The sequence below is a fragment of the Ursus arctos genome, unplaced genomic scaffold (assembly GCF_023065955.2).
Source record: "Ursus arctos isolate Adak ecotype North America unplaced genomic scaffold, UrsArc2.0 scaffold_23, whole genome shotgun sequence".
NCBI classification, from domain to species: Eukaryota; Metazoa; Chordata; class Mammalia; order Carnivora; family Ursidae; genus Ursus; species Ursus arctos.
Window position 1 is genome coordinate 31749392 of NW_026622908.1, and position 24418 is coordinate 31773809.

Here is a 24418-nt window from a genome sequence, read left to right on the forward strand (position 1 = left end):
AACGCCTGAGCCACCCAGGCGCCCCCACATCAAGATTTTAAGCAATATCCTAAGGCCTTGTTAAAGATGTTTTTATTATTTCTAATTACCGCCTCAAAATCTAGAACAGTGTTCATAATATTAAGGTACTCAAATTTATTGCAATTGAAAAGCTCTGCTGCGGGGCGCTTGGTAGGCTCAGTCAGTTAGGCTCAGTCAGTTAAACGTCTGCCTTTGGCTCAGTCATGATCTCAGTGTCCTGGGATGGAGCCCCACATCAGACTCCCTGCTCAGCAGGGAGCCTGTTTCTCCCTCTCCTGCTGTCCCTCCCCTCCCCCATTCATTCCCTCTCTCTCTCAAATAAAATCTTTTTAAAAATTTAAAAAATTAAAAAAATAAATAAAAGAAAAAGCTCTGCTGCTAACATTGACCTGTCAGTTGTAGGCTGTACTATTGTTCATAATTCAAAGCTGATGATCAAAACAGTGAAAGTAACAAAGTATAAGATATATTGTTATGGAATCCCTTGCTTGCCAGTGCTCCAGTGAACAGACTTAGGAAACTTGTGTAAAAATTTTTTTCTCATGGTTGACCAACTAAGTTTAATTAATGCTTGCAAAATAAATTGATTTCACCTCTATATCATTAAATTTTATAAAAACAACATTACAGTTTGTCCAGTCACTTAAGAAAAGTCCAAATCTTTTACACTTCTTACAAGTTTCAAAAAGATTGTTAGCTTAATACATTGGCTCTTTAGGTCAAAGAAGGACTTTTCAGGGTGATGAAAATGGAGAAAGAAGGAGTTCACCTCTCTAAAAATGAGTTTTCAATTACTATAATTATGCATAAAATAAGACAGGCAGCATTTCTGGGCCAAGATTTGATGCCTTAGTTCCCCGTGAGAATTTGAGCCAAGCATAAATTTGGGGCAAGTTCTGCAAAAACCACTTTACCCTCTATTGATGCTGAATGAAAAACTCATTGTTAGGATTCATCAACACGAATATATTTTCTAACACACAGTAGCCACTCTGGCAACATCGCTTTCACTATTTCCTATCCCAGAAACAAAACAGGATGCATTTAAATCCTGCCTGACAGTTACCACGATTGTAGGGTAGCTATCTCAACAGCCTAAGAATCGTAAGAGCTAAAAAGTAAAAATCTACGCTTACCGAACCGTAAAGTAACAGGGCCTGCTCAAGCTAACCTACACTGGTGGCTATTGTATTGGTCCGCGAAACCCTTCAGAGCTGGAAAGATACCTGAACTCTACTGACACCTTTTGAGAGAGAAAGCTCGGCGTGAGGGCGGAGCGGTATGATCGGAATTGTTAAAACCGCAGCAAGCCGGCAGGGACACAGGTGCGCGGGCAGGCCCCGGTACCGCAGTCCTTGTCATGCTCCGAGACGACCGGGCCCTTCACAACCACGACAGCCCTCCTAGGTTCTTATTCACTCATTCATTCATTTGACAATTACGCGAGGGGCACCGTAGCAGGGCCGGCTCGCAGGGCCCCCGCCCCAGCCCCGGAACACCCACAGCCGCCAGGCGCGGCCCTGCGCCGCCAGGATTCCCCCGACGCTGCCGCCCGCACCCCGCCGCGGCGCGCTCGGGTCACCCGGATCCCAGCTTCGGCCGCACACGAGCGCCCACGCCCCCCGCCCTCCCAGCCGCGGGTCCCCCGGCCTCCGCCCCGCTTCGCCGCCTCAGACCCGCCGGGTTCGTGCGGCGAGGGAGGGGCGATTCCGCGGAGGCCCCCCGCCCGGGGTTCAAGGCCCCCCGGCGCGCGCGACGCTTGGACCCGAAGGCCTAGATGGGTACGTCGGGCCCACCGGCCACTCACCTCCGCCGGGTCAGAACCGAGGGGCCTGCTCTAAGCCGTTTGAAACCGCTTGGGCCGCCGCACACCCCGCAGTGTCCTCGTTGTTTATTGGCTCTCGACGGACCGCCCATCGCCCGTTTATTGGTCCATTTGAAAGGACTGTGGGCACGCGCCGCCCGCAGCTTTAAAGGGGCCGCGCACAGCCGTGCTTCCTTCAGACCCGGCGCTGCCCGCTCGGGGCGCGATAGGGTCGCTGGAGCAAAAGGTGCCCACGACACTCCCCGCCCCCGCCCCCCAAAGAAGGGCGAAAGATGTGTAGAGAGCTGTGCATCCCTGGCCACCAGCATGTTTCCTTTATTTAATTTTAGCTATTCAAGCTACTGTCAACACCGGGCAATTTTTTAAAAAGTCACTTCATTCATCGAATATTGATTGTTCAGCTAGGTGCGTGAGGGAAACGAGAGAGGCAGCAGGGATATCGTGGAAGGAGCAGTGAGTGGACCCAGGATGCTGGATTCTGGTCTTGGACCCGCTCTAAGTAAATCACTTTTCTCAGTAAATCATTTGTATCTTGGTTTCCTCAAAACAGGGTAACAATGTTTCTCTTACAAGCCTAATGTGAGGATTTAATATAACTAATTTAATGTCTAGGAAAGGTCTTTGAACAGTAAGCATTCTGCAAATGCTTAATACTCCTGTTATTTATAGAAACGACAGGCTTGGTTTATTTAATTTCTGAAAGTCTTGTTTAGCTCTAAAAATAAAATCTTTTTAAAAAGAGGGGGTTGTGTGGCGCCTGGCTGATTCAGTCAATAGAGTTTGCAACTCTTGATCTCAGAGTTGTATGTTCCAACCCCACAGTTGGGTGTAGAGATTATTTAAAAATAAAATCTTAAAAAAAGAAAAGTCTCGGGGCGCCTGGGTGGCTCAGTCGTTAAGCGACTGCCTTCGGCTCAGGGCGTGATCCTGGCGTTCTGGGATCGAGCCCCACATCAGGCTCCTCTGCTGGGAGCCTGCTTCTTCCTCTCCCACTCCCCCTGCTTGTGTTCCCTCTCTCGCTGGCTGTCTCTATCTCTGTCGAATAAATAAAATCTTTACAAAAGAAAAAAGAAAAAAGAAAAGTCTCGTTTAGCTCTAAATTCTATGTTTCTATGAATAAGGTCCAGTCTTTACTTCCAAGAAATTTGCAAACTACAGTGGTCAGAGGAATGAAACATATAGTCTAATCGCTAAAATTCAAAGCAGCATGAGAACCAGGTAAAAGCTGTAGATACTTAGCAAAGGAAGAAATTTGCTAAGAGAGGATCTGTGAAAGGGATGGACTTTTAATCTGGAATTTCAAAGATATGTAATTACCAACAAACTGAACGATGGCGAGGAGATGGGTAAAAGTAATAAAACAATTATTTTTTAATCTATCAAATTGGCAAAGATGAAAAAGTTTGACAACCATTGGTTGGCCAACATTTTTTGAGAAACAGACATTCAAACTCGCTGTTGGTAAGACTGTAATTGGTGCAAACTTTTAGGATGGTTTAGCAGTTATTAAAATGTAAAATGTGGGACACCTAGCCGGCTCAGTCAGAAGAGTGTACAACTCTTAATCTCTGAAATGTGAGTTCAAGCCCCACATTGGGTGTAGAGATTACCTAAAAATAAAATCTTAAAAAAATAAATAAATAGGGGCGCCTGGGTGGCACAGCGGTTAAGCGTCTGCCTTCAGCTCAGGGCGTGATCCCGGCATTGTGGGATCGAGCCCCACATCAGGCTCTTCCACTATGAGCCTGCTTCTTCCTCTCCCACTCCCCCTGCTTGTGTTCCCTCTCTCGCTGGCTGTCTCTATCTCTGTCGAATAAATAAATAAAATCTTTAAAAAAAAAAAATAAATAAATAAATAAATAAATAAAATGTGTATAATCTCTGGCCCGATAATGCCAATGTTAGGAATTTGTCCCACAGATCTATGCAAGTATGCAAAGAAAAATACCCAAAGATATTCACTGCAGCAACTCTTAAGATAGGGGGGAAAACCCCACAAACAAAAAAACCCTAAACCCTAGAAATTATATGTCCATTCATAGGGAACTTTTTACATAAATTACAGTATATCCACTCAATAGAACACTATGCAACTGTTAAAAAGAATGTGGTTAATCTGTAGGTACCGGTGTAGAAAAAGGGTGCAAATTTTATTTAACTGAAAAAAAAGGCAACTTGCAGAAAAGGATATATGGAATAATTTTATTATATATGATTATAAATGCATATGTATTTGTGTGCATGCCTGAAAATGGTTAGAACATTTCTGGAATTTCAAGAAATTATTTAACAAGGAGAGTGGGTAGGGAGGGAAATGAATTTTTTGCCATTGACATGTTTTGTTTTGAATAGAAGAAGCAGAGAGAATGTCTAGTAAACGAGAAAAGTAGGAGCAAGGGCACAGAAACAAGAAAGTATATGTAGGGAACTGAACTTGTGAGTTTGATTTTAGAGCAGGGCACATGTTGGGGAATAGTGGGCTACAAGATTGACAGAGAAAGGAATATTCTAGGAGGGTCTTGAATACCAAGGTAAGGAATCTGTAGCTTTAAGTAGGTGATAGGGAGCTGTCGAAGGTTTCTGAGCCAGAGAGCAACAAAATCAGAATTGCACTTTAGGAAAACTAATTAGCTTGATTTTCTAAAATGGATTAGAGTTAGAAGCCCAGGTAGGAGTCTGCTATGAGGTGATAGCAGTGGAAATGCTGAGAACAGATTCAAGAAAGTGTGAAGGATTTAGCAACCGACTTGATGCAAAGGTGAGGGTGGGGCCCATTTAGGGAGATGAGTCAAAGAGCATGACTGGATTTGAGCCTAGGGTTTGGGAGGCAGTGATTGCCCAAATGGAAGTAGAAAGTCAGGAGAAGCCAGTCTCAAGAGGAGGGCAAGGAATTTAGTTTTAGCCCTGCTTACTTGTAGGCACATTCAAGCACAATATCTAAGTAGGCCTAGGAAATACAGGATGAGAACTGTGAGAAAAGATTAGGACTCAAGTGATACAGGTGTAGAAAAGATGAAATCCTAACAATGGATGAGACCACAGAGTGGGAGAGTGGAGAGCCAAAAGATAGGGCATGAGGACAGATCCGTAGGTTAGGGGAAGGAGAAAAGAACCAAGCAGAGCAAAAAGGTCACGGTAACTTTTGAGAAATGGGTTAGGAACATGTAGAAAGAGTCTTCTTCAGTCATTGGTTATTGGCATGTTTACTTTATTTAAATATTATGGGAAATAAATTGAAGATTACATTTATAAGGAGAGTGTGATGGTAAAGTGGAATTTGCTCAATAAAGGATGTATGGAGTCTGGATCCTGGAGAGCTTTAGAACGAGACGGCAAATCCCGTTTTGTCTTATATGGTTTATGTGTATAGCCCTACTAGAAGGTGGGCATTGGATGTCTGATTCCATTCCTTTATTTGTTCATTCATTCAACAAATATTTGAACACCTAATACGTGCAGGGACTGTTCTAGGCACTTGGGATAACCAATGCACAAAATAGACCGACAGATACACAGACACACACACACACACACACCCCTCTCTTATAGTACTCACATTATAGTGAAAAAGCATGGACGATCAACACATAAATAAATTATATAGTATGTTATTAGACAATATGTGCAATGGGAAAAGAAAAAAGAATAAAACACAGTAAAAGGGATTGGAAAGTAGAGTTAGAAAGACATTAATTTTATAAAGGATGATCAGAGTAGGTTTCATTAAGGAGGTTATCTTTAAGCAAAGACTTGAAGGCGAAGGAGTTAGCCATGAGTTTATCTACAGGAAGGAAGTGCCAGCCAGGGGGCACAGCTTTGCAAAGACCCTAAGTTGGGAGCATGCCTCTAGGTTAGAGAAACAGGGAGGCCAGCACAGCTGAAGCAGAGTAGTTGGCAGTAGGAGGGTAGAATGAGATGAGGTCTGATAGATAATGTAGGGCAGGGAATGGCAGATCCTGTAGGGCCTTGTAGAAACCTAACATAACACCTTGCTCCATAGTAGCTGTTCAGTAAATGTTTGGCCAGTCATCTTTTGCAGTCCACGGTTATCAACAAATAGCTTTTATCTACGTATTTATTAGAGTGATGCGTGCTTACTTTATTCCAGGGGCCTTCAGTAGTTCTACATAAGGAAGGTATTAACAGGGCAGTGAAACCCTTGTAGGCATTAGAGATCAAGGTGAACACTGTATTATTGCAACTGGAAGCAGGAAACAAATGCCAAACATTGCGGCCGTTGAATAACTGTGCTGAGCATTTCTGAAAAGCCTGCAAGGGTGGGGGAAGTGCTCGTCCCATCGTAATCACAAACCACATTCAGGGAGAGAAACAACTCTCTACCATGGGACATGGATCCATATTTGCAGACTAAGAGGAGCAGTTTCGTGACTCACTTCCTTTCAACTTTCAGTCCAGGTACCTCGTGCATTATTCCCTGGAGAGAGCAGTGGTGACATTAACACAGGTCTCAAGTGGCTGTGAGTTTTCATGCCTTGCCTGGCCTCCAAGCCTCTCCCAGATTGCACTGGTTGCATTTAATAGGTGATCAAATGAATGAATAACCCTTTTCTCATAGCCCATTTTCCCACAGCCCCCCAAATGCAGGCCATCCAAGAACTCTGACCACAGAAACACCAGCCCCATCAAAGAGGAAGGAGGCAGAGGGAGAGATAGGGACCTCATTAGCAGGCTGTCAACAGGCTTTTAGGGGCTGGAGGGAAAACCACTAAGAAGGACAAGATAAGTGAGAGTTCTTGGCTGTTTGTGTCTTGTAAAATGACAGAGGCAGATTGCGTAGCTTGGGGCTAACTCCAGCCTTGGGTTTAAACTCAGACCCTTAATTAGTCTGTCTGGATCTGTTTTAACATCATGTCGAGGAGTCCAAAATTGTGAGTTGGAGCCTTGACTGGAAATAAAACTCTGTTCCCTATGCTGAGCTCTGTTTAGTCTCTGCCAGCCACTTAATGGGAGAATGATCTAGAGAGAAAATAAATGGGCAAGTAAGGGAATGTTACAAAACAAAGGCTGCCTGAAACACCCCCAGACACACATCCTATTAAGTGGATCAGTTGAGTCACCTTCACATATGAAGACAAGACCTACTCACAAACTGTTTCTTAGCCATGGAAAGGGCTCACCTACATTTTTCACTATGTCCATAAGTAGAAATAACTGAAGTTTACTCTATGTTCTTGAAGTTCAGTGCATTACACTTAGAGCCTTCTGCACCCTCAGCTCTCTAGATGCTTTTTCTAAGTTCCTCTGCAGTACTGACTTTGTTTTCTGTAGGACTAGGCTTGGTGAAACCTTCAGTTCATGCCTTGGAGACCTCTCTATGGGCCACAGAGATCTTTTTTATCTTAGGTTCCATCGTTTGTTCATGCAATATAGAAATAAGGTCAGTGACTATATTTTGAACATAATTAGCTTGTAAAAATATGTCCAGTATGTTAGAATTTGACCAACCGTCTCCCTACTCATCAGTTTCAGGTTTTATATCCAGAGAACCAGACAAGGAATTCTCAACTCTTGTTTCATCCCCAAGATTTCTTGGAAGAACATACAAACAAGTTTCAGGCTAGAAATGACCTTAGGAATCATCTGCCTCAACCTTTTCATTTTACTGATCAGGAAAGTAAAAGCCAGAGCATGTTCATAACCTGAAAACAGGGTGCTAAGTCCTTGACACTGTTGCTGAAGTATCATCTGCCCTCTCTCCAGATTCTTATCAAGACCGGGGCCATCAGGCCAGGCCTCCTTTTCCTCTCCCACTTCCTAACCCTAAAGTGACAGGACAGTCCCAGGTTAGCGAGACTTTTATGGCTCAGGCAGGGTTGAATACCTGGTTATACTGGCTCATGTGATCACAAGGTGTCAAAATGCATTCGCCAAACTTTGTCCTCCCAGAAACATCTCCCAGTCTTTTGAGCAAATGGTGTGTGCTCAATGCATTCATTTTTTCTTCTCATTTGAAAAGTTATTCCTGAGTTTCCAGCTCTCGTGGTCACTGTTCATGGTCTGGCCCATAACCCTAGCCTTTGGGAAAGGGTACTTTCTACAGGTATATAGGTTCATGCTTTAAGCTGGATTTCATTGCTTTTAAAATGTCCTTTTTCCTCTCTTTTTCCTTGTCTCTTCTTTTCCTCCTCTCTTTTTCCTGAATTAAAAAAAAAAAAATTGTGGAGTAAGGGGATGGTTGTCCTTGAGCTATACCACTTGTTTCTGTTCTAGCACACACACCCCTCACCAAATTTGGAAGAATTATGCACTGTAAATTACCCGCAGATTTCTCGTTATTTAAATACAAGAAGCTTCAGTCTTTCTTTTTTTGGGGGGGGGGTGTTGGGGGGGATGGAAGCTGTTGCTAGATCCTAAGCTCTGTGGATCAAGCTTGGGCAGGGCTTGGCCCCCAGCAAGAGATAAAGAAATTAGTGGAAGCATTATTCTATAAAAGGCTTGCAGTTTAGAAAATCAGCTACTGAGTCTTGGCATACAATTCTACATCTGGCACCAAGACTTCCATGATTCCCAATCATCATTGAAGAGGTGTCATGTCCAAAGAACCTGATAATGGATCCCCAAACTCCCGGTCCTAGCCTTGAGATGTAGTGTATAAATTATAAGAAGGCAGCTTTTTAAAAATAAAAGGAAAAAAATTTAAAAAATAAATAAAAAGAATCAATGTTGATTTGATCTATTGTCAGAGTAACTATGAAGCTTGACTAAGATCAAAAAGAGCTAGTAGCAGATGTGGGCCTGTGACGAACCCTCCTTGTCCCCCGTCCTTTTCCTACTACATCAGACAGTCTTGCCGGTGACTATCACGGCAAGCCAAAGCCAACTTCTGGGACAATGAGGTCCTCATAGACCTAGAACAGAGGTAGAAGATACATGGTATATAAGCCATGACACTTCCTTCCAGTGCCTGAAGGAGAGGTCACTAACAATCATGACACTTTCCCCGTTGAGTCTCAACAGGACCTCAGGCAGCCACTACCAACCAACCAGAGCTGGCACTGGAGAGGAAACCTATCCGCCATCCCTGTTCTAGAGGAAATAAGGATTTCACAAGCCAATGAACTCTGGTCTTGGCCTGTCTTGTCAGGATGAGCTGAACCTCCAGCCAGGAACCTCACACCTTTTAGGACTCTTCACCAGTCCCACATCCCCGAAGGACTTAGATGTGATGTCACAAGGAGGTTTTCGAAAGCATGGGTCTGCCAGACAGAGCGGGTGCAGTGATTAGTCATGACTCCAAGCCAGGCACGGTGATTAAGAAAAGCTAAATTTATATTAAATTATTATAAAGTCCTAAAATACTGAACATAGTGGTTAAATAACTCCAGAAAGTCCAATCTCTCCAGTGAGTAACGTTAAAACCATTACACATGAGCTCGGGAGAATCACTTCCATTAGTTTAGGACAGAGAGGTTTTGCTTTTTACATAGTGAATCAGTGCTCAAATAGATATTTCTTCAAATATGTCTTTTCTACATTCTGAACAGCCCAAGTGCAATAAGATCCTTCCCCCTTTCCAATCAAGAAAATGCCACTTTCCTACTTTCTCCCCATCCTCAACCATGAGTCTGAGGACCCAAAGTGCTCCTTTTTTTTTTACTGCCCCGTCAAGTGTGAAATGTCTCCCTTTCCTCCCATAAGTGGCACCTCGCCTTTCCCACTGTGTGTGTGTACTGGAAAAGACTTGCAGGCCTGGCCAGGCTGTTCTGTGTGGGTCCAGACCTGGGTTGGCTACTACCAGCAGGGCTCAGGGCTTGGCACCTGTCTCTAGCAGCCTCAGAACTTACCAGAAAAGCTTTGCTCTTCTCTGTTTTCACTCACATGTGTGGCAGCTGATTTCTCAATACTGATAACCACTGAAGATGTTTCCAATCAGGAAGCTTCCCCGAGAAGCCCTCACCTCTATTCCCCGTTGTCCTCTCCTGTTGCTTCCAATTCCTGGGTGGAAGGTTCTGGATCTGCCTTAGGCTGAGAGGGCTTCATCAGTGGTTCTCCCTTTCTACTCCTTGCCCCCTACTTTGTGTCTTGACGTACCCCCTCCTCACCACCACAAGGCTAAGTCAGAAAAAGCAAATTGGGGGGGGGGGGCTACATAGAAGGTTTAGGGCAGACAAAAAGTCTCCACTCCCCTGATCCTAGCAGGAGACACATGCTCTTTGTGTGAATGGGCATGAACCAAGTGATGGCATCACAGCCTAGAAAGTCAGTTACTTAGCTGGGAAGAGAGCTGGAATGGAAACGTCACCACCCCTGGAGGTTCTCTGGCCACCAACTTAGATCCCTGAGATCCCTGAGCACTTGAGAGAGAACACAAGAGGTTCAACCTCATGGATACTTCCCTTGAGGCCCTGTGTGCCCCAAGTCTATAACCCAATCTCTCTTCCTGACCATTGATGAAAACTTCTGGCCCTTCTTTGAAAAGTTGTTTCAGGATCTCTATGCTTAGAATCCCAGAGAATGGGCGGGGAGAGAGTGACAGAACATTAAGGTCCAGGTGATATGCTACTTTTGGTCTAGGCAGCACTGGCTGGACCTTGCAGAGACTCAGCGCTCGGGGCCCCACATTCCTTAAGCCCCTGCTCATAACCTGGTTACTTAGAGTCAAAAAGGTACAGGCCAGTGGTGGCACCAGCAGGGGAATTCATACTGGCCAGCTGCCATGCGATAAGGACCCTGTCATTGGAAGGTAGAAGCTTCCAGACACTCTAGCAGGAGGAAGAACAGCTTGAGCCACACCCAGATCTCACCAATATTGGCAGCTGAAAAAAAAAAACAAAACAAAACAGTAGCTCTTAGGGCAAGAATAATATCCATTGCCAGCAATGGACAGGACATGCAGCCCAAACATTCCTAAAAGCTTTCTCATATTACCAATGCACTTGAGGCTGGAGGCTTCCGAGATGCCCATACCAGCTGGGCTTACTCCTCCTTCCTCTCTCAGCCTCTTTCCTTCATCTCTCTCTTTAACCTTGACCCCTGCCCCAGCCCCTGATGGGCAAGTTCTCTCAGAGAAGCGGCCAGGCCGGCTCTGCTGGGGAAGAGTGAAGTCTTGGATCATCAGTTCTTGTGGGGCAGGGTACCAGGGAAAGGGGAGGTGGAGTGTACTGATGAGGAATCATTACTGAGCCTACTTTCAGGGGCTCAGGATGGAGTGCAAGAGGTGAGGTTCATGGTAAGATCCAGGTCGAAATTTGGGGGATGCACCATCATTTCTTGTGCACAGGTAGTTACGGACTCAGATGGAAACAGCTCCCGTGGAGGTCTCGGGAGCAGTTATGGGGTGGGAGGTGGAGGAGAAGGACGAGCACATAGGAAGGGGGCCTGTTGTATAAGTGAGCACAGGGACCGGAAGTCCATAAAGGGGAAGGAGCGGGCAGGGAAGGAAGGGACCATGGGCATTTAGACCTGGCTCTCTGAGGAGAGCTTGCGTTCATGTTTCCAGCCTGTGTCTGGCAGAGAGCCCCGTCTTTCAGGAGTGGCTGCGGTATGGACGCTGCTACACTCAGACTGCTCTTCCTGCAACAGCTGCTCCGTCTCCGTGTCATCCAGGGAGCCAGAGCTGGCCTGGATAGACACTGTGTCTGTCTTCATGCATACGTGATCCCGCAGAAGGCCCCCCCGTGAGCTGCGTAGTTGCTTGAGGTCATCCCACTCAGCATCATCCCCAGAGAGAAGGCAGATTCCCTCTACGATCTTGATCTTCTCCTTAGTGTAGTTATGGTCAGACCCGCCCTAGGGTGGAGAGTGGGAGACACGGTCAGTCGGTTGGCTCTCCAGAAAGGATCTCATGGTAAACAGAAAAAGGAAGTGGATGGGGTGAGAGGAGGTGTGAGGAGTATAAAGATCCCACAAACGAATGGGGAGACTTGGTCAGAGCAAACAGATGAGTCAGCCTAAAAGGAGAATAGCAGCTGGGATGATGATTACTATTCTCAGACAGGGAGGAGGGAGAACCATGGTTTCTAGTCCTGCATCATCCACTCACTGGCTATGTCACCTTGGGCAAATTACTTAGCATCTCTAAACTCAGTCTCCACATCAGAGGTGTGGGGGAGAACAACAGTATCCACACCTCATAACCACTTGCTGTGAGGGTTCAATGAGGAGACACATGGACCACAGTTAGTAGGTGCTTGACACATAAGATACACTAACTCATGTTAGTTGTTGTTACCTTGTTACTGTGGTTTATTAATGGGACATCGTGCTGATGGACATGATCAAAAGCAACTGATAAAGATAATTCGATGTGTGTTTATTTAGGATTTTAAACTACTACTGTGCTCTTTTATTCTTGACTCTCTTCTTTCTAATTTTGTTAAGGCAAAAACTTGTGGGAGGCAGGAGGAATCTAGAAAATCTTCTTATTTGGGTTCTGAGTGTCAATCCACTAGGGTCCAGTAACCTATAACCTTTTTGGGAGGGTTACTCTGGCTCTGCTCCCATGAGCCTTGGGGCCATTCCCAAGCAACCTGGGACTGTTCCAAGGACAGCCGTTAAGTTCTACTCAGGCTTCTTCCTTTATGGATTTCTCAAAGGGTAGGCTTACTCCTGGTTTCTGGGGGATACCAACGGACATACCACCAATACCAGGAGAAAACGGGGCATGCTTAGTTTCTGTCCTGGAATGGCGTTCCTGCCAAGAGTTCTGCAAATGTTCCTCTATTTTAGTAACAACTCAACAGATATTTAACTGAGCCCCTACATTTTTTTTAAAAGATTTTATTTTTGAGTCATCTCGATATCCAGTGTGGGGCTCGAACTCACAACCCTGAGATCAAGAGTTGCACGCTCTCCTGACTGAACCCCTACATTAAACAGGAGACTTTGATGATGGCCCTAGGAGTGGGAGCTCCCTCCACAGAGCAGAGACAGACAGCACACAAGCACGCAAGTGCACGCGCATCCCCACACCCGTTCACCCAGCACACCCTCCGAGCTGAAATTAGCATCAGATTAGACGGAGCCATGCAGTGTCTTCATGGCAGAGACACGCTGCTGGGTAGGTTAGGAAGAGGTAGGGGACATGGCACTGGCAATTCGGGGTGGGGGGGGACACCCTTCCCTCTCCAAACACACCTCAACAGGTACCTGAAATCAGGAGGAAATCAGAAGAGAAAGGGTGAAAGACTGTCAGAGGGGTGAAAGAGCTGCTGAGGAAAAGCACACAACAGAAGAAAGGGGTCACACACTTTTCAGGTCTCACCTAGGACCCTTATGATGGTTCTTCTCTGGGGCATCAAATACTCTATTAACACTCTAGGAACCTAAGACTCAGGAGTCTTTTTCTCAAAGATACTAATTGAGGAGGGCTCTACTATCCCTAAGACTGCAAACTAGCCCTGCAGGTGGTGTTTTGGCTTCTGGTGGAAGCTTCTTTAGTATGGAAACCCATGGATCCAGGAAGCATGTGATCATTATGTAAAATGTACTCAGTATGCATGGGAGCCCCGTAGAGGTGAGGGCAAGCACTGACTGCTAGACAGGCCAGGTGAGTAGACCATTTAGGGTTTCGTAAGGGATATAACTCCTGCTGACAGGTTATAGGATTTTGGAAAAAGCAGCAGTCATATTAGACTAGGAAAATCTGAAATTGCAGATACAGGTCCCTTGGGGAAATGGGACTATTTTTTAGGCCTAAACATTCAGCACATACATTTTCACTGAAGCAACAAAGGAATTAAGAGAGCAAAAGCATGTAAACCTTCAGAATTCTAGAGAAATCTCTTAAGACTCTGTGATAAGAGGAAGAATAGCAAAAAAGAACCCCAGCCATTCCCAGCCATCAGAGCCAACAGCTTGGATCAGAGGTTAGAAAAGGGAGAGTCCAGGAGCTCTCGGGTTTTTGGGGTGTTGTCTAGGAGTCTGGGGTGTTTCAGAGGGGCGCAGCCTCTCTGCAGGGCAATGATGACAACAAGGGGAAAACCTATGAGCTGGGGAAAAGATTTCCTGGCAGGGAGGTGCACATGCTTTCAGACCTAGACCTTCTGGAATCTGCTTACTAACCAGATTGCTCTCATTAAAGTCCCTCAAGCTGGTCCCTCAGAGAGTCTAGACCTCTCCAGAATCCCATGTCAGATTCAGTTCTTCCATTCACTGTAACTTCCAAAATAGAGGGGGCTACCCAGCATCCCTCACTGATCCATTCAGACAACTGGAGCATATCCATCCCCCCTCCGAAAAACAAAACAAAACGCCACCTTGAATATAAGTTTTAATTTTTACCTCTTTCTTATAGCACAGTTGATTGTACATGGCTGGTTTTGGGATTGCTTCAATTTTCACTTCCTGAGTGGAAGTTCGGTAGGAAGGGTTGCTGTAGGTGAGGTTCCCCATTCCAGGATCAGTTAACTTGGATTTTTTGTGTCTTTAGGAGGAAAGGTGGTGAGAAATTAGTTCAGATCTTTACAGTGGTGCTATCTGGGGAAGTTGTAACCCAAATGTGGTAGGTAGCCTCGAAGATGGCGCCAGTCATCCCCGCCTCGTCCACACCTTCTGAATCCCTGCCCCTTGAGTGTGGGCTGTATCTGGTGACTCACTTCTTTCTATTTTATTTTTAATGTCTTATTTTCAAGTAATCTCTACACCCAGTGTGGGGCTCGAACCCATAACCCCGAGATCAAAAGTCACACGCTCCACCGACTGAGCCAGCCAGGTGCCCCTGGGGACTCACTTCCGATGAACAGAATATACAGAAGTGATGGATGCTAGATTAGGTTCCAAAGAAACTTGTGGTTGCTTTCCCACCCTCATTCTCGCTTATGCTTGCTCTGGGGAAGCAAGCTGCCATGTTGTCAGTTGTCCTTTGGGAAGGCCCACAAGGCAGGGAACTGATGAGGGAGACCTCCAGCCAACAGCCAGCAAGGAACTGAGACCCTCAGTCCAACAGCCTGTGAGGAACTGAATCCTGCCAACAGCTACAGGAGCATGCTTGGAAGGGATCCCTCTCCAGTCAAGCCTTGAGATAAGACCACAACCCTGGCTGATATCTGGACTGCAGCCTGTAAGAGAACCGTGAGGCAGAGGCACGCAGCTAAGCCGAATCCAGATTTCTGACCCACGAAAACTGGGAGATAATAAATGGTTGTCATTTTAAGTTGCTATGTTTTGGAATAATTTGCTCTCCAGCGATAGCTAGCTAATATACCGAGTCAAGACAGATCTGTGTCAACCCCATGTCTGTTACTTACTAGCTGGGATCATGGTGGACGTAATCTAAACTTTGTGAGCCTCAGAATCCTCATCCGTAAAGTGAGGGATAATAATACTTGTATGACCACTGTTGGTGTGGCACTGATACGTATTCACTAAATTGTCACTGTTACTATTATTATTAGCACTGTTGTTGCTGTTAGCAGGGGCCACAGCAGCATAGCCAAATGCTGGTATTTTTTCTGCAAGCTGTCTTTAAAGCATTCGGGGAAAATACATAGAAGGTCGTAAAAAGAGGATTCTAAACTGAAAAATGACACACTCCACCTTCCCGGGATGATCCCTACTGAGCAATGATATGTCAAACAATATTGTAGTAGAGGCCATAGATATGGGAAGAGAAAAGTCTTTCTAACTTCCGTGGTTTGAAATGAAGTAGAGTAGCGGAAAAGCAGAGAGGCCAGCGTCAGTCCCAGGTTGCCTCTTACTGTGTGACCTCGGGTAATACCCTCCACGCCCTCAGCCTCCTCATCTGCAAAGAGAGTCCCAAGGGCTGCTGGGTCATAACGTGAGGAAACTGCTCGGGCCGTGAATGGCGAAGAAGAGTCAGGATTCAGGTCCTACCCTTCCTTTCTGCTGCTCTGACCCGGGACCCATCTTGAAGTGAGGGTGGTCAGAGGTCGGGTCAGCAAGACGTGGAGCTTCAAGAGGTCACCAGTATGCAAATGAGGACCAGTGGACATGTGCCCCCCTCCCCATGAGGCTGAGGTTACCTGTACAGCATCAAAGCTGCAATCACCACCAAAATCAGCAGAATGCTGAGGAGTCCACCGATGACGTAGCTGACGTGAAGTCCTTCCCCTAGGAGGAACAGAGAGACGCTAGGCGGGGACCAATGACAAGACGGAGGCCTCCTTTGGTAGGGGTTGGAGGCCACAGCATCTGAGGACAGCCAGGGTAGAGGCCACAGGGGTAGCGGTAGGGGGCTGAGAAGAAACCTATCAGCCTGCCAGCATCTCTATTCCTAATTCCCCTACTTACTAGCCATGTGACTTAGGGCAGGACGCTTAAATTTTCTCATCCGTTAAATGTAAATAATAAATTGCTCATAGCCTGGTGGCAGTGAAATCTGAGTGTGTACCTACATGTGCATATATGCACACGTGTGTATGTGCACACACATACATACAGCTTAACACATGGCCGGCATATGGAAAGCACTCCATAAGTAGTAGCTAGCTAATGTTATTTTTTCAATGGATCTACTCTGAGACATGGGTTCAACAACCCCAGAGAGTCCCCATGGAAGTTCTGGAAGATATCAGTGGAGACTCTGATTCCTTACATCTTCTTTTCCGAAACAGCTGGGCACTCAGGGCTCACCTGGAGCAGCAGGTACGGCCTCATTGGAATGTGCACAGAGGCCCAGCTGGGCATCCTTTTCAGAGCATCTGTGGGGCAGAGAAAATTGAAGATGAAGACTACTTGTATTTGATAAAGATCCTGCCTTCCTCCAGGAAAGAGGGAAAGTCCTGGGGGGCTCCTGGGGGGCTCGGTCGGTTAAGCATCTGACTCTTGATTTCGGCGTAGGTCATGATCTCAGGGTTGTGAGATCAAGCCCCACATTGGGCTCTGTGCTGGGTGTGGAGTCTGCTTAAGATTCTCTGTCTCCCTCTGCCTCTGCCCCTACCCACCCCATCCCCAATCTCTCTCTCTCTCCCTTTCTTTTTTTTTAAAGATTTTATTTATTTATTTGACAGAGACAGCCAGCAAGAGAGGGAACACAAGCAGAGGGAGTGGGAGAGGAAGAAGCAGGCTCCCAGAGGAGCAGGGAGCCTAATGCGGGGCTCAATCCCAGGACCCTGGGATCACGCCCTGAGCCAAAGACAGACGCTTAATGACTGAGCCACCCAGGCGCCCCCCACACTTCTTAAAAAAAAAAAAATCCTGGGAAGGACAAGGGGAAAAGCATTTGAATTGGACTTTCAGATATTTGATTGTACCTAATGGAAGACATCAGAAGCATAGACCAGGAAATATAGAGAAATCAGTTTGAGTTACTGTCTTTAAGATGCTAGGTCATGTTTAAATGGTTTTTAAAAAAAAGATTTATTTATTTGACCGGGGGTGGGGGGTCAGAGGGAGAGGAAGAGAGAGAATGAGAGACTCCCAAGCAGATTCCCTGCTGAGCACAGAGCCTGACGCAGGGTTCACACAGGACTCAATCTCACCACCCTGAGATCATGACCTGAGCGGAAATCAAGAGTTGGCTGCTCAACTGACTGAGCCACCCAGGCGCTCTATGTTTAAATGGGTTTTAAAATATATACTCTTTAAAGAAGATTCCTCTAGAAAGGAGAAGCAGGTTTCGAAGTGAGCTGGAAGTCGGCTGACAGAGCACTAAAGATACCAATGGTAGGATTTATTAAGCTACCAGGATGAGTTGGAAGAAGCTACAGCCAAGCAAACCTCTGATTGGATACAGAGTATCACAAGGTCTAAATGGACCTTGAAAAAAATTGTTTTTCTTCTCTCCATTCTTTCACAAGGGAATATGCAAGACATCCAGAGGGAGGGCTCAGAGAACCAACTTGAAATGCTAAGAAGGTAACTTCTTTGTGGCACGTTATGAACAGGCAATTAAAGGCATCTCCTAAAAGGCTAGAGAAAAGTAATTTGCAAGAGCATTTGAAACCAAGATACACATAGCCTTCAAATAGACTCTGAACGTAAGAAAATATCTGAGTAGGGTTCAAAAGTTTTCTAAATTATCTTAAAGAAAATCAGATTAATCGTGATTGATAGTACTTAGAAGTTAGTGAGAAAGATACATGTTTATAGCTGGATGTTTGCTTTTCTAAATCAACTTCCAAAAAGAGAAAATGGGGCAAATAGAATGAATTTGATCATGTGCAAAATTTATAATATTATTTTATTCATTTTTTAATGCCCCAATTCTAGTTCTCAGACTTTATTGATTTATTTTTTATTTATTTATTTTTTAAGATTTTATTTATTTGAGAGAGAGAGAGAGTGCTGCGCGGGGGTCGGGGAGGGGCAGAAGGAGAGGGGAAGGGCAGAAGGAGACGGGGGCTCCCTCCTCTCAGCAGGGAGCCCAATGTGGGGCTCAATCCCAGGACCCCAAGATCATGACCTGAGTGAAACCGAACCATGCAGGCACCCCTCTTTTTTAAGTAAACTCTACACCCAGTGTAGGGCTTGAATGCAGGACCCTGAGCTCGAGAGTCACGTGCTCTACTGACTGAGCCACCCAGGCACCATGCAAATTTTATAATTTTAAAGACATGAGTCTAGAGTTCTCATTTGGGGTCATTATTATCTTTCTGCTTTCAGAACTGAAATCGTTAATTATCTGTTAAGCTAAAGTTGATACTACAAGAAACCAGTATGTTATGATGGAAAAAAATGTCTTAATAGAAAAATGTCTGGAAAGATAGAGATCAAAATAGTAACAATAAGAAACTAAATCACTATCTCGGAAAGATAGCTGCACCCCCACGTTCACTGCAGCATTATTTACCATAGCCAAGTTGTGGAAACAACCTAAGTATCCACTGATGGATGAATGGATAAAGAAGATGTGGTATACATATAATGGGATTTCCCTTCCTTCCTTCCTTCCTTCCTTCCTTCCTTCCTTCCTCCCTCCCTCCCTCCCTCCCTCCCTCCCTTCCTTCTTTTTTTCAAGATTTTATTACTTATTTATTTGAGAGAAAGAGTGAGTGGGGGATGGAGCAGAGGGAAAGGAATAAGCAGACTCTGAGCTGAGCATCGAGCCCAACGTGGGGCTCAAGCTCACAACCCTGAGACTATGACCTGAGCCAAATTGAGAGTCAGATGCTCAACCGACTGAGCCACCCAGGTGCCCCAATATATAATGGAATATTATTCAGCCATAAAAAAGGACATTCTGCCATTTGTGACTACATGGAAAGACCTTGAGGGCATTACGCTGAGTGAAATAAATCAGACAGAAAAAGACAAATACTGTGCAATGTCACTTATATGTAGAATATGAAAAAAAACCCAACTCAAACTCATAGATTGGTGTTTGCCAGAGGTGGGAGGTAGCAGGAATGGATAAAATGAGTGAAGGTGGTCAAAATGTGCAAACTTCCAGTTATGAGATAAGTAAGTCCTGGGAAAATAACGTACAGCATAGTGACTATAGTCAACAATACTATATTTTCTACATTTGAAAGTTGCTAAGAAAGTAAATCTTAAAAGTTCTCATCACAAGAAAAATAATTTGTACCTATGTGTGGTGATGGATGTTAACTAAACTCACTGTGATAATCATTTTGCAATTTATGCATATATCAAATAAAAAATATTTAGAATATATATGGGTACTTATTTCTTCTTTATTCTTATATTTCCAGATTATTTTTTTTGCAAAGTATAAATAAAAAAACATAATAATTTCTTTAAATTGAATGTAACATGCTTATTTTTAATTTTTTTAAGATTTTATTTCAGAGAGAGAGTGAGAGAGAGAGTGCACGAGACGGGGAAGGGTCAGAGGGAGAAGCAGACTCCTCACTGAGCAGGGAGCCTGATGTGGGACTCGATCCTGGGACTGTAGGATCATGACCTGAGCCGAAGGCAGTCGCTTAACCAACTGAGCCACCCAGGCACCTGTAACATCATATTCAATCGACTTTAAGATGGGGACATTGCTCTATCGTCTAATACCTCTGGAACGGGAATGTGTCTTATAATCAATGGCATCTCACAATTGATGCTGGTCATTTTTTTCAGTTGAAACTCTCAGGATGCATCTTTAATTGATAGTACCATCAATTTAATTAAATACAATATTTTATACTTGATTTGGGAACTGCTCATGGTTATGCTTGCTTATTTAATGATAGGGGTGTGTGTGTGTGTGTGTGTGTGTGTGTGCATGTGTGCTCGCACACGTGTACAACACGCATGTGTGTTTGAGGTTATTATAAGCTAATGCCATCACATCCTTAAGGATGTTCCAAGTCATAAAGCCACAGCCCAGAGACCACTATAACTTGGTGGCTTCTAAGTAAACTGTAGGACAAGACCATATACTAAACAGGTTACACGAGAACAAACGTCACAGAAAGGAAGGAGGAATGCCACGTAGGAAACTCCTCCTGAGTGACTTCTCTCTAAAGTTCCACTTAAAGCATCTTGCCCTCAGAGCTAAAAAGAGAATCACTTGCAACAATCTACAAGTCGAAATATCATCTCCAGTCCCAAAGAGCAGGGCCTGGGGCTAATGATGTGTTCTACCTCCCATGTGCTGGAATGGCTGAGCGAAGACTGTGGTCTTCTGCTGGTGGGGGATGGTGATTTGAAAAAAGGAGTCCTGAATTCCACATTGAATATACTTACCTTCCTTCCACCTCCTCCAAAGATGTGCGGGTCCGGGTGGTAGAGGAACGCAAGGTGGTAGGTAGTGTGTTGGGTAGCACTGGGCTCCTTTCACTTAGGCTGGTAGCCCTGGGAGCTGGGGGCACCAGACCAGGTACTGGAGAGAAAAAGGACTGGAGTGAAACCCTGGAGCCCCAAATCTCTACATATGATCCAAGAGTAGTACCCTGGGACACTTTTTTTTTTTTAAGATTTTATTTTATTTTTGTTTGAGAAAGAGACCGAGAACATGAGCTTAGGGGAGAGGGGTAGAGGGAGAGGAGGAATGAGAAGCAGACTCCCCACTGAGCAGGGGGCAAGACGTAGGGCTCGATCCCAGGACCCTGAGATCATGACCTGAGCCAAAGGCAAGTGCTTAACCAACTGAGCCACCCAGGTGCCCCAACCCTGGGACACTCGACAAAGCAATCTTATAACTGCCCTAATCCTAGGCACCCTCATTAGAGGCTCTTCATACTGTAAATAAAATAGATTTGGGCTCCAATATTAATAGCTCTGGATGGATGGCTGGTCCACAAAGGTCAGGAAAAGACAGTAATTCACAGGCCACAGCAGGGGTCAGGGAACCAAGATACCTGAATTCCATTCTAGAAAATGCCAGAAGCCAGGCAAACAAAGGTCTGTGCTACTCCAAAGCTCAAACTCATTGTTCCTAGCCACTTTGCTATAACACCCCCTGAAGGGGATACCACCCAGGACAGAGTTGAGGCCCTGTTGCTCTAAGGGCTCTCCTGTTCCAGGGGGCCGTTCAGTCCAACTCACCAAGGGAGCAGGGCCGGTCATCTGGCTCATCAGGACAGGCACACACAAAATCCGAGGCCCTGGCAAAGCAGAGGTGGGTGCAGCCTCCGTTGTTCACACCACACGCATTGGTCCCTAGAGGCAAAGCAGATGAATGTCTGGTTTGGGATAGAATCTGGTCTCCCAATTTGACACTTCTCAGAGAGGAGGAGCTCTAGGGCACCTCACTCCTAGGGGCTGTAGGGTTGAGGGGTATAACCACATGGGGCTGAAAAAGGTCTAGGAGCTTAAAATGGGAACCAAAAGGCTCTCCTGTGAGTCTAATTGTTTCGGTCATTAAGAGTCTTTGGGGAGACCAACCACCCCAAAGATGGTAAGGAAGCAGGCTCAGGACCCAGGGGCCCACCTGTCTGTCGCTGTGGAGAAACCACAATGATATCCATGAGCCCTTCCACATTCGCCAACACTGTCTCCTTGTTCCGGCCTGAGTACTTGTCGACACGCTGGATTGACTTGGTCTGCCAGTCTGTCCAGTAGATCCATCTGTCCTGCTACTCAACAGGAAAACCCAATAAAGAGTAAATATCATTCAACTCTACTGACCCCAGTAGAGTTTTTGTGCGTCAGCACGTGCACTCCCTCTGCTGAAATGCCCTCTTTGTCTCTTATCCAGCACGCCAACTTCTGTGCATCCCCATATGGCACTGTCCAGGTCATCTCCCCCAATCCGTACAGAATTTACTCCTCCATGCTGTTTGCGCCTTTTGCAAGTGAGTCTTGACACTCTATGGTCATTTGCTTACATGTCTGTCATGTAAGACTAAGTTCTTCAAGGACAAAAATGTATTTCATTTCTCTCTCAATTTCTAGCACTAACACCTAATCCTCAGTCAACTGACTGTGTGGCTCAATGAATAAATGTGTTCTTGTCCCTAGCAAATAGGAGGAACCTGGGGGCAAGGGGTCCTTCTAAGGTCCTGGCACTACTGGGCCCTTCACTTAGACCCCTGGCCCAAATCCTCTGGTTACATCTGGGGGAAGCTGCCTTCTAATGCAGTGATCCTGAGATTCTCAACCCGGGGTAGGGAAGGATGATTCAATATCATCCTGTAGTTTACATTTGGAGTACAGAGTAGGGGGAGCCTATCATTAAGTAGAGCCAAAATCTTATTGGCTGTTAGGATACGATGCATGATACAGATAAACGGAAATTTGTAAAAAAAAAAAAAAAAAAAAAAGAACAAAGATTTTTAAATGATTGAGAATCCCTGTTTTGGCCCCAGGCTGGGCAGATCTTCCTTTTTCCCCTCCCCGAATTATCGTACAGGGTTAGAACTCAAAAATGACAGCCGGTGAGAATTAAAATGATTAAAAATAACACGCACTTGAGTGCCAGATAGTGTGCTGACGCTTTGCGTACATTTCAGGAGCACACCAGTATTCAACTCACTTCTTTTACAGGTAAGTGAAGCTTACAGAAGTGCAGTATCTTGTCCAAAGTGGCGCTTGCTCAAGGCAGAGCTCGAACCCACGGAGCTGGCAGATCAGAGGCGCTCAATAAACACATAGCAACCGGCTGGCTGCCTCAAAACTCTGGCTCGGAGCCACTCCACCCTCCTGCCACTAAGCCAGCTGCCTGGGCTCAGGCGTTGGAAACACAGTGTTAGAATCAACTAGGGAACCTGTTAAAATGCACATTCCTGGGCCCACCACTCATGAAGCAGAGCCTCTATCTCCCAGGGCCCAGGAACCTACCTTTGTGAGCCCCTCCCTCAAGTGCTAGAAGGTGGAGTGGTGGGACAGGACTAGCAGACACATGGTGGCCCCGCTTCAGTGCACAGGAAACACCCCTACAATGAGCTCTGTAGCATGCTTTTCCCGCAGCAACCAGGGTTGAGGCTGCTAACTTGGAATCCCAAGGAAACATTCCCCCATCAGGGAGGTTTAGTTATCTCTCTCCTGAGCCAGTACCTGAGTGAGAGCAAAGGGGTGGGAGACATGACTGACTAACGACTGCCGTAGCTTCCCATTGAGGTCAGCGCTCTCAATCCGGTCCAGATGTGCATCTACCCAATAGATCCTGGGAAGGGGAAGAGAGAAGGTGGCTGCTCAAAACGCTTGCCAAGAAGCCCAGTCCTTTCCCCCAAGGAACTATCTGTCCTCCTCCTGAGCTGAACCAGCAGGGGCTGTGAGCCATCAAAAAGCACCCTTGATGAGAGAGGTCACTGTGAGCCCCAGAGCTGAAGTGCAGAGGTTGGTGACTCAAGTGGGGGACCAGAGCTGTCTGGGGTGGGGTAGAGAGCCTCGTGACCTCAGAGGAGCCACCCTCCAGGCTCATCTTCAGCAACCTGATCACCCTTGACTCCTTCCCAAGAATCAAAGCCCAACTTCTTATGAACACTCTTCAAGAAGAGATCTCAGTCTACAAGGACTTCACTGAGGTTAAAGGAAGAAGGCATTCCTCTTCTCCAGCCCGACTCTCCAAGTGACTTTGATTCCTTTCCCTTCTTCTGGGGGCAGAAAGGGAAGCTGACTGCCTCAAAGCCCCTTTCACCCTCTTCTCCCACCCTATCTAGCATTTTCGATCTAGACTAGGAGTTGCAAATTCCAATGAGTGAAGGGATCAGAAAAGTAGCAAATGCAAAAAATCAGCCTCCAACGGGTAGGGAGTCAAGGGACCTGTCGTTCAGCCAGCGGATGTGCTCTGCTAAAGACACTCAAATCAAAGACACGTAAATCACACAAACAAAATCCATCTAAGGATTGAGGGCTGGATTCAGCAACCCTTGATCTAAGAATACATCCCCTCATCCTTCTCACTGCTTTTTTCCTCCTCATCTACAAAGGAGCTTTCTACATTTTTGTTTTCACTGTCTGAATCTCAACCATCCTTTCCTCTGCCCACTTGATTTCCAGGAAGCTCCGGGGACAGGGTTCCCACCTGCGGGTGTCATAGTCCAGGGTAAGGCCATTGGGCCAACCCAAGTCTGTGTTGATGAGGACCTTCCGCTCTGAGCCGTCCAAGTTTGCTCGCTCAATCTTGGCAATGTGGCCCCAGTCTGTCCAGAAGAGGTACCTGAGATACAACACCGCCATCATCACCAAGGCACGGGAAGATGGCACCCGGAGGCTGAGAGAATACGGGGGACACGCTGACACCATTAGTACATAGGCATCTTCCAAGGGACTCTTCATCAGGCCCTTCTTCCCTGGGTCTCTCTTCTGCTGGCC

At 45.8% G+C, this 24418-nt stretch overlaps 2 protein-coding genes across 2 annotated transcripts in view; both read right to left on the bottom strand.

The window, feature by feature from the left end:
• CKAP5 (cytoskeleton associated protein 5) overlaps positions 1-1917 on the bottom strand; it is a 107880-nt gene extending 105963 nt beyond the window's left edge. The window contains exon 1 of the mRNA XM_026511986.4: positions 1829-1917. The gene's annotated coding sequence lies outside the window, so the exon portion shown is untranslated. The remainder of the gene's footprint in view (positions 1-1828) is intronic.
• A 3123-nt stretch (positions 1918-5040) lies between these two features.
• The window catches only part of LRP4 (LDL receptor related protein 4), a 52593-nt gene continuing 33215 nt past the window's right edge, over positions 5041-24418 (bottom strand). Inside the window, exons 30-38 of the mRNA XM_026511985.4 lie at positions 24129-24263; positions 23159-23267; positions 21594-21738; positions 21209-21322; positions 20408-20543; positions 16400-16467; positions 15790-15877; positions 14090-14231; positions 5041-11596 (exon numbers count right to left, since the gene is read on the bottom strand). Coding sequence (XP_026367770.1) covers positions 11264-11596; positions 14090-14231; positions 15790-15877; positions 16400-16467; positions 20408-20543; positions 21209-21322; positions 21594-21738; positions 23159-23267; positions 24129-24263 — 1270 coding nt within the window. The 3' untranslated portion in view covers positions 5041-11263. The remainder of the gene's footprint in view (positions 11597-14089; positions 14232-15789; positions 15878-16399; positions 16468-20407; positions 20544-21208; positions 21323-21593; positions 21739-23158; positions 23268-24128; positions 24264-24418) is intronic.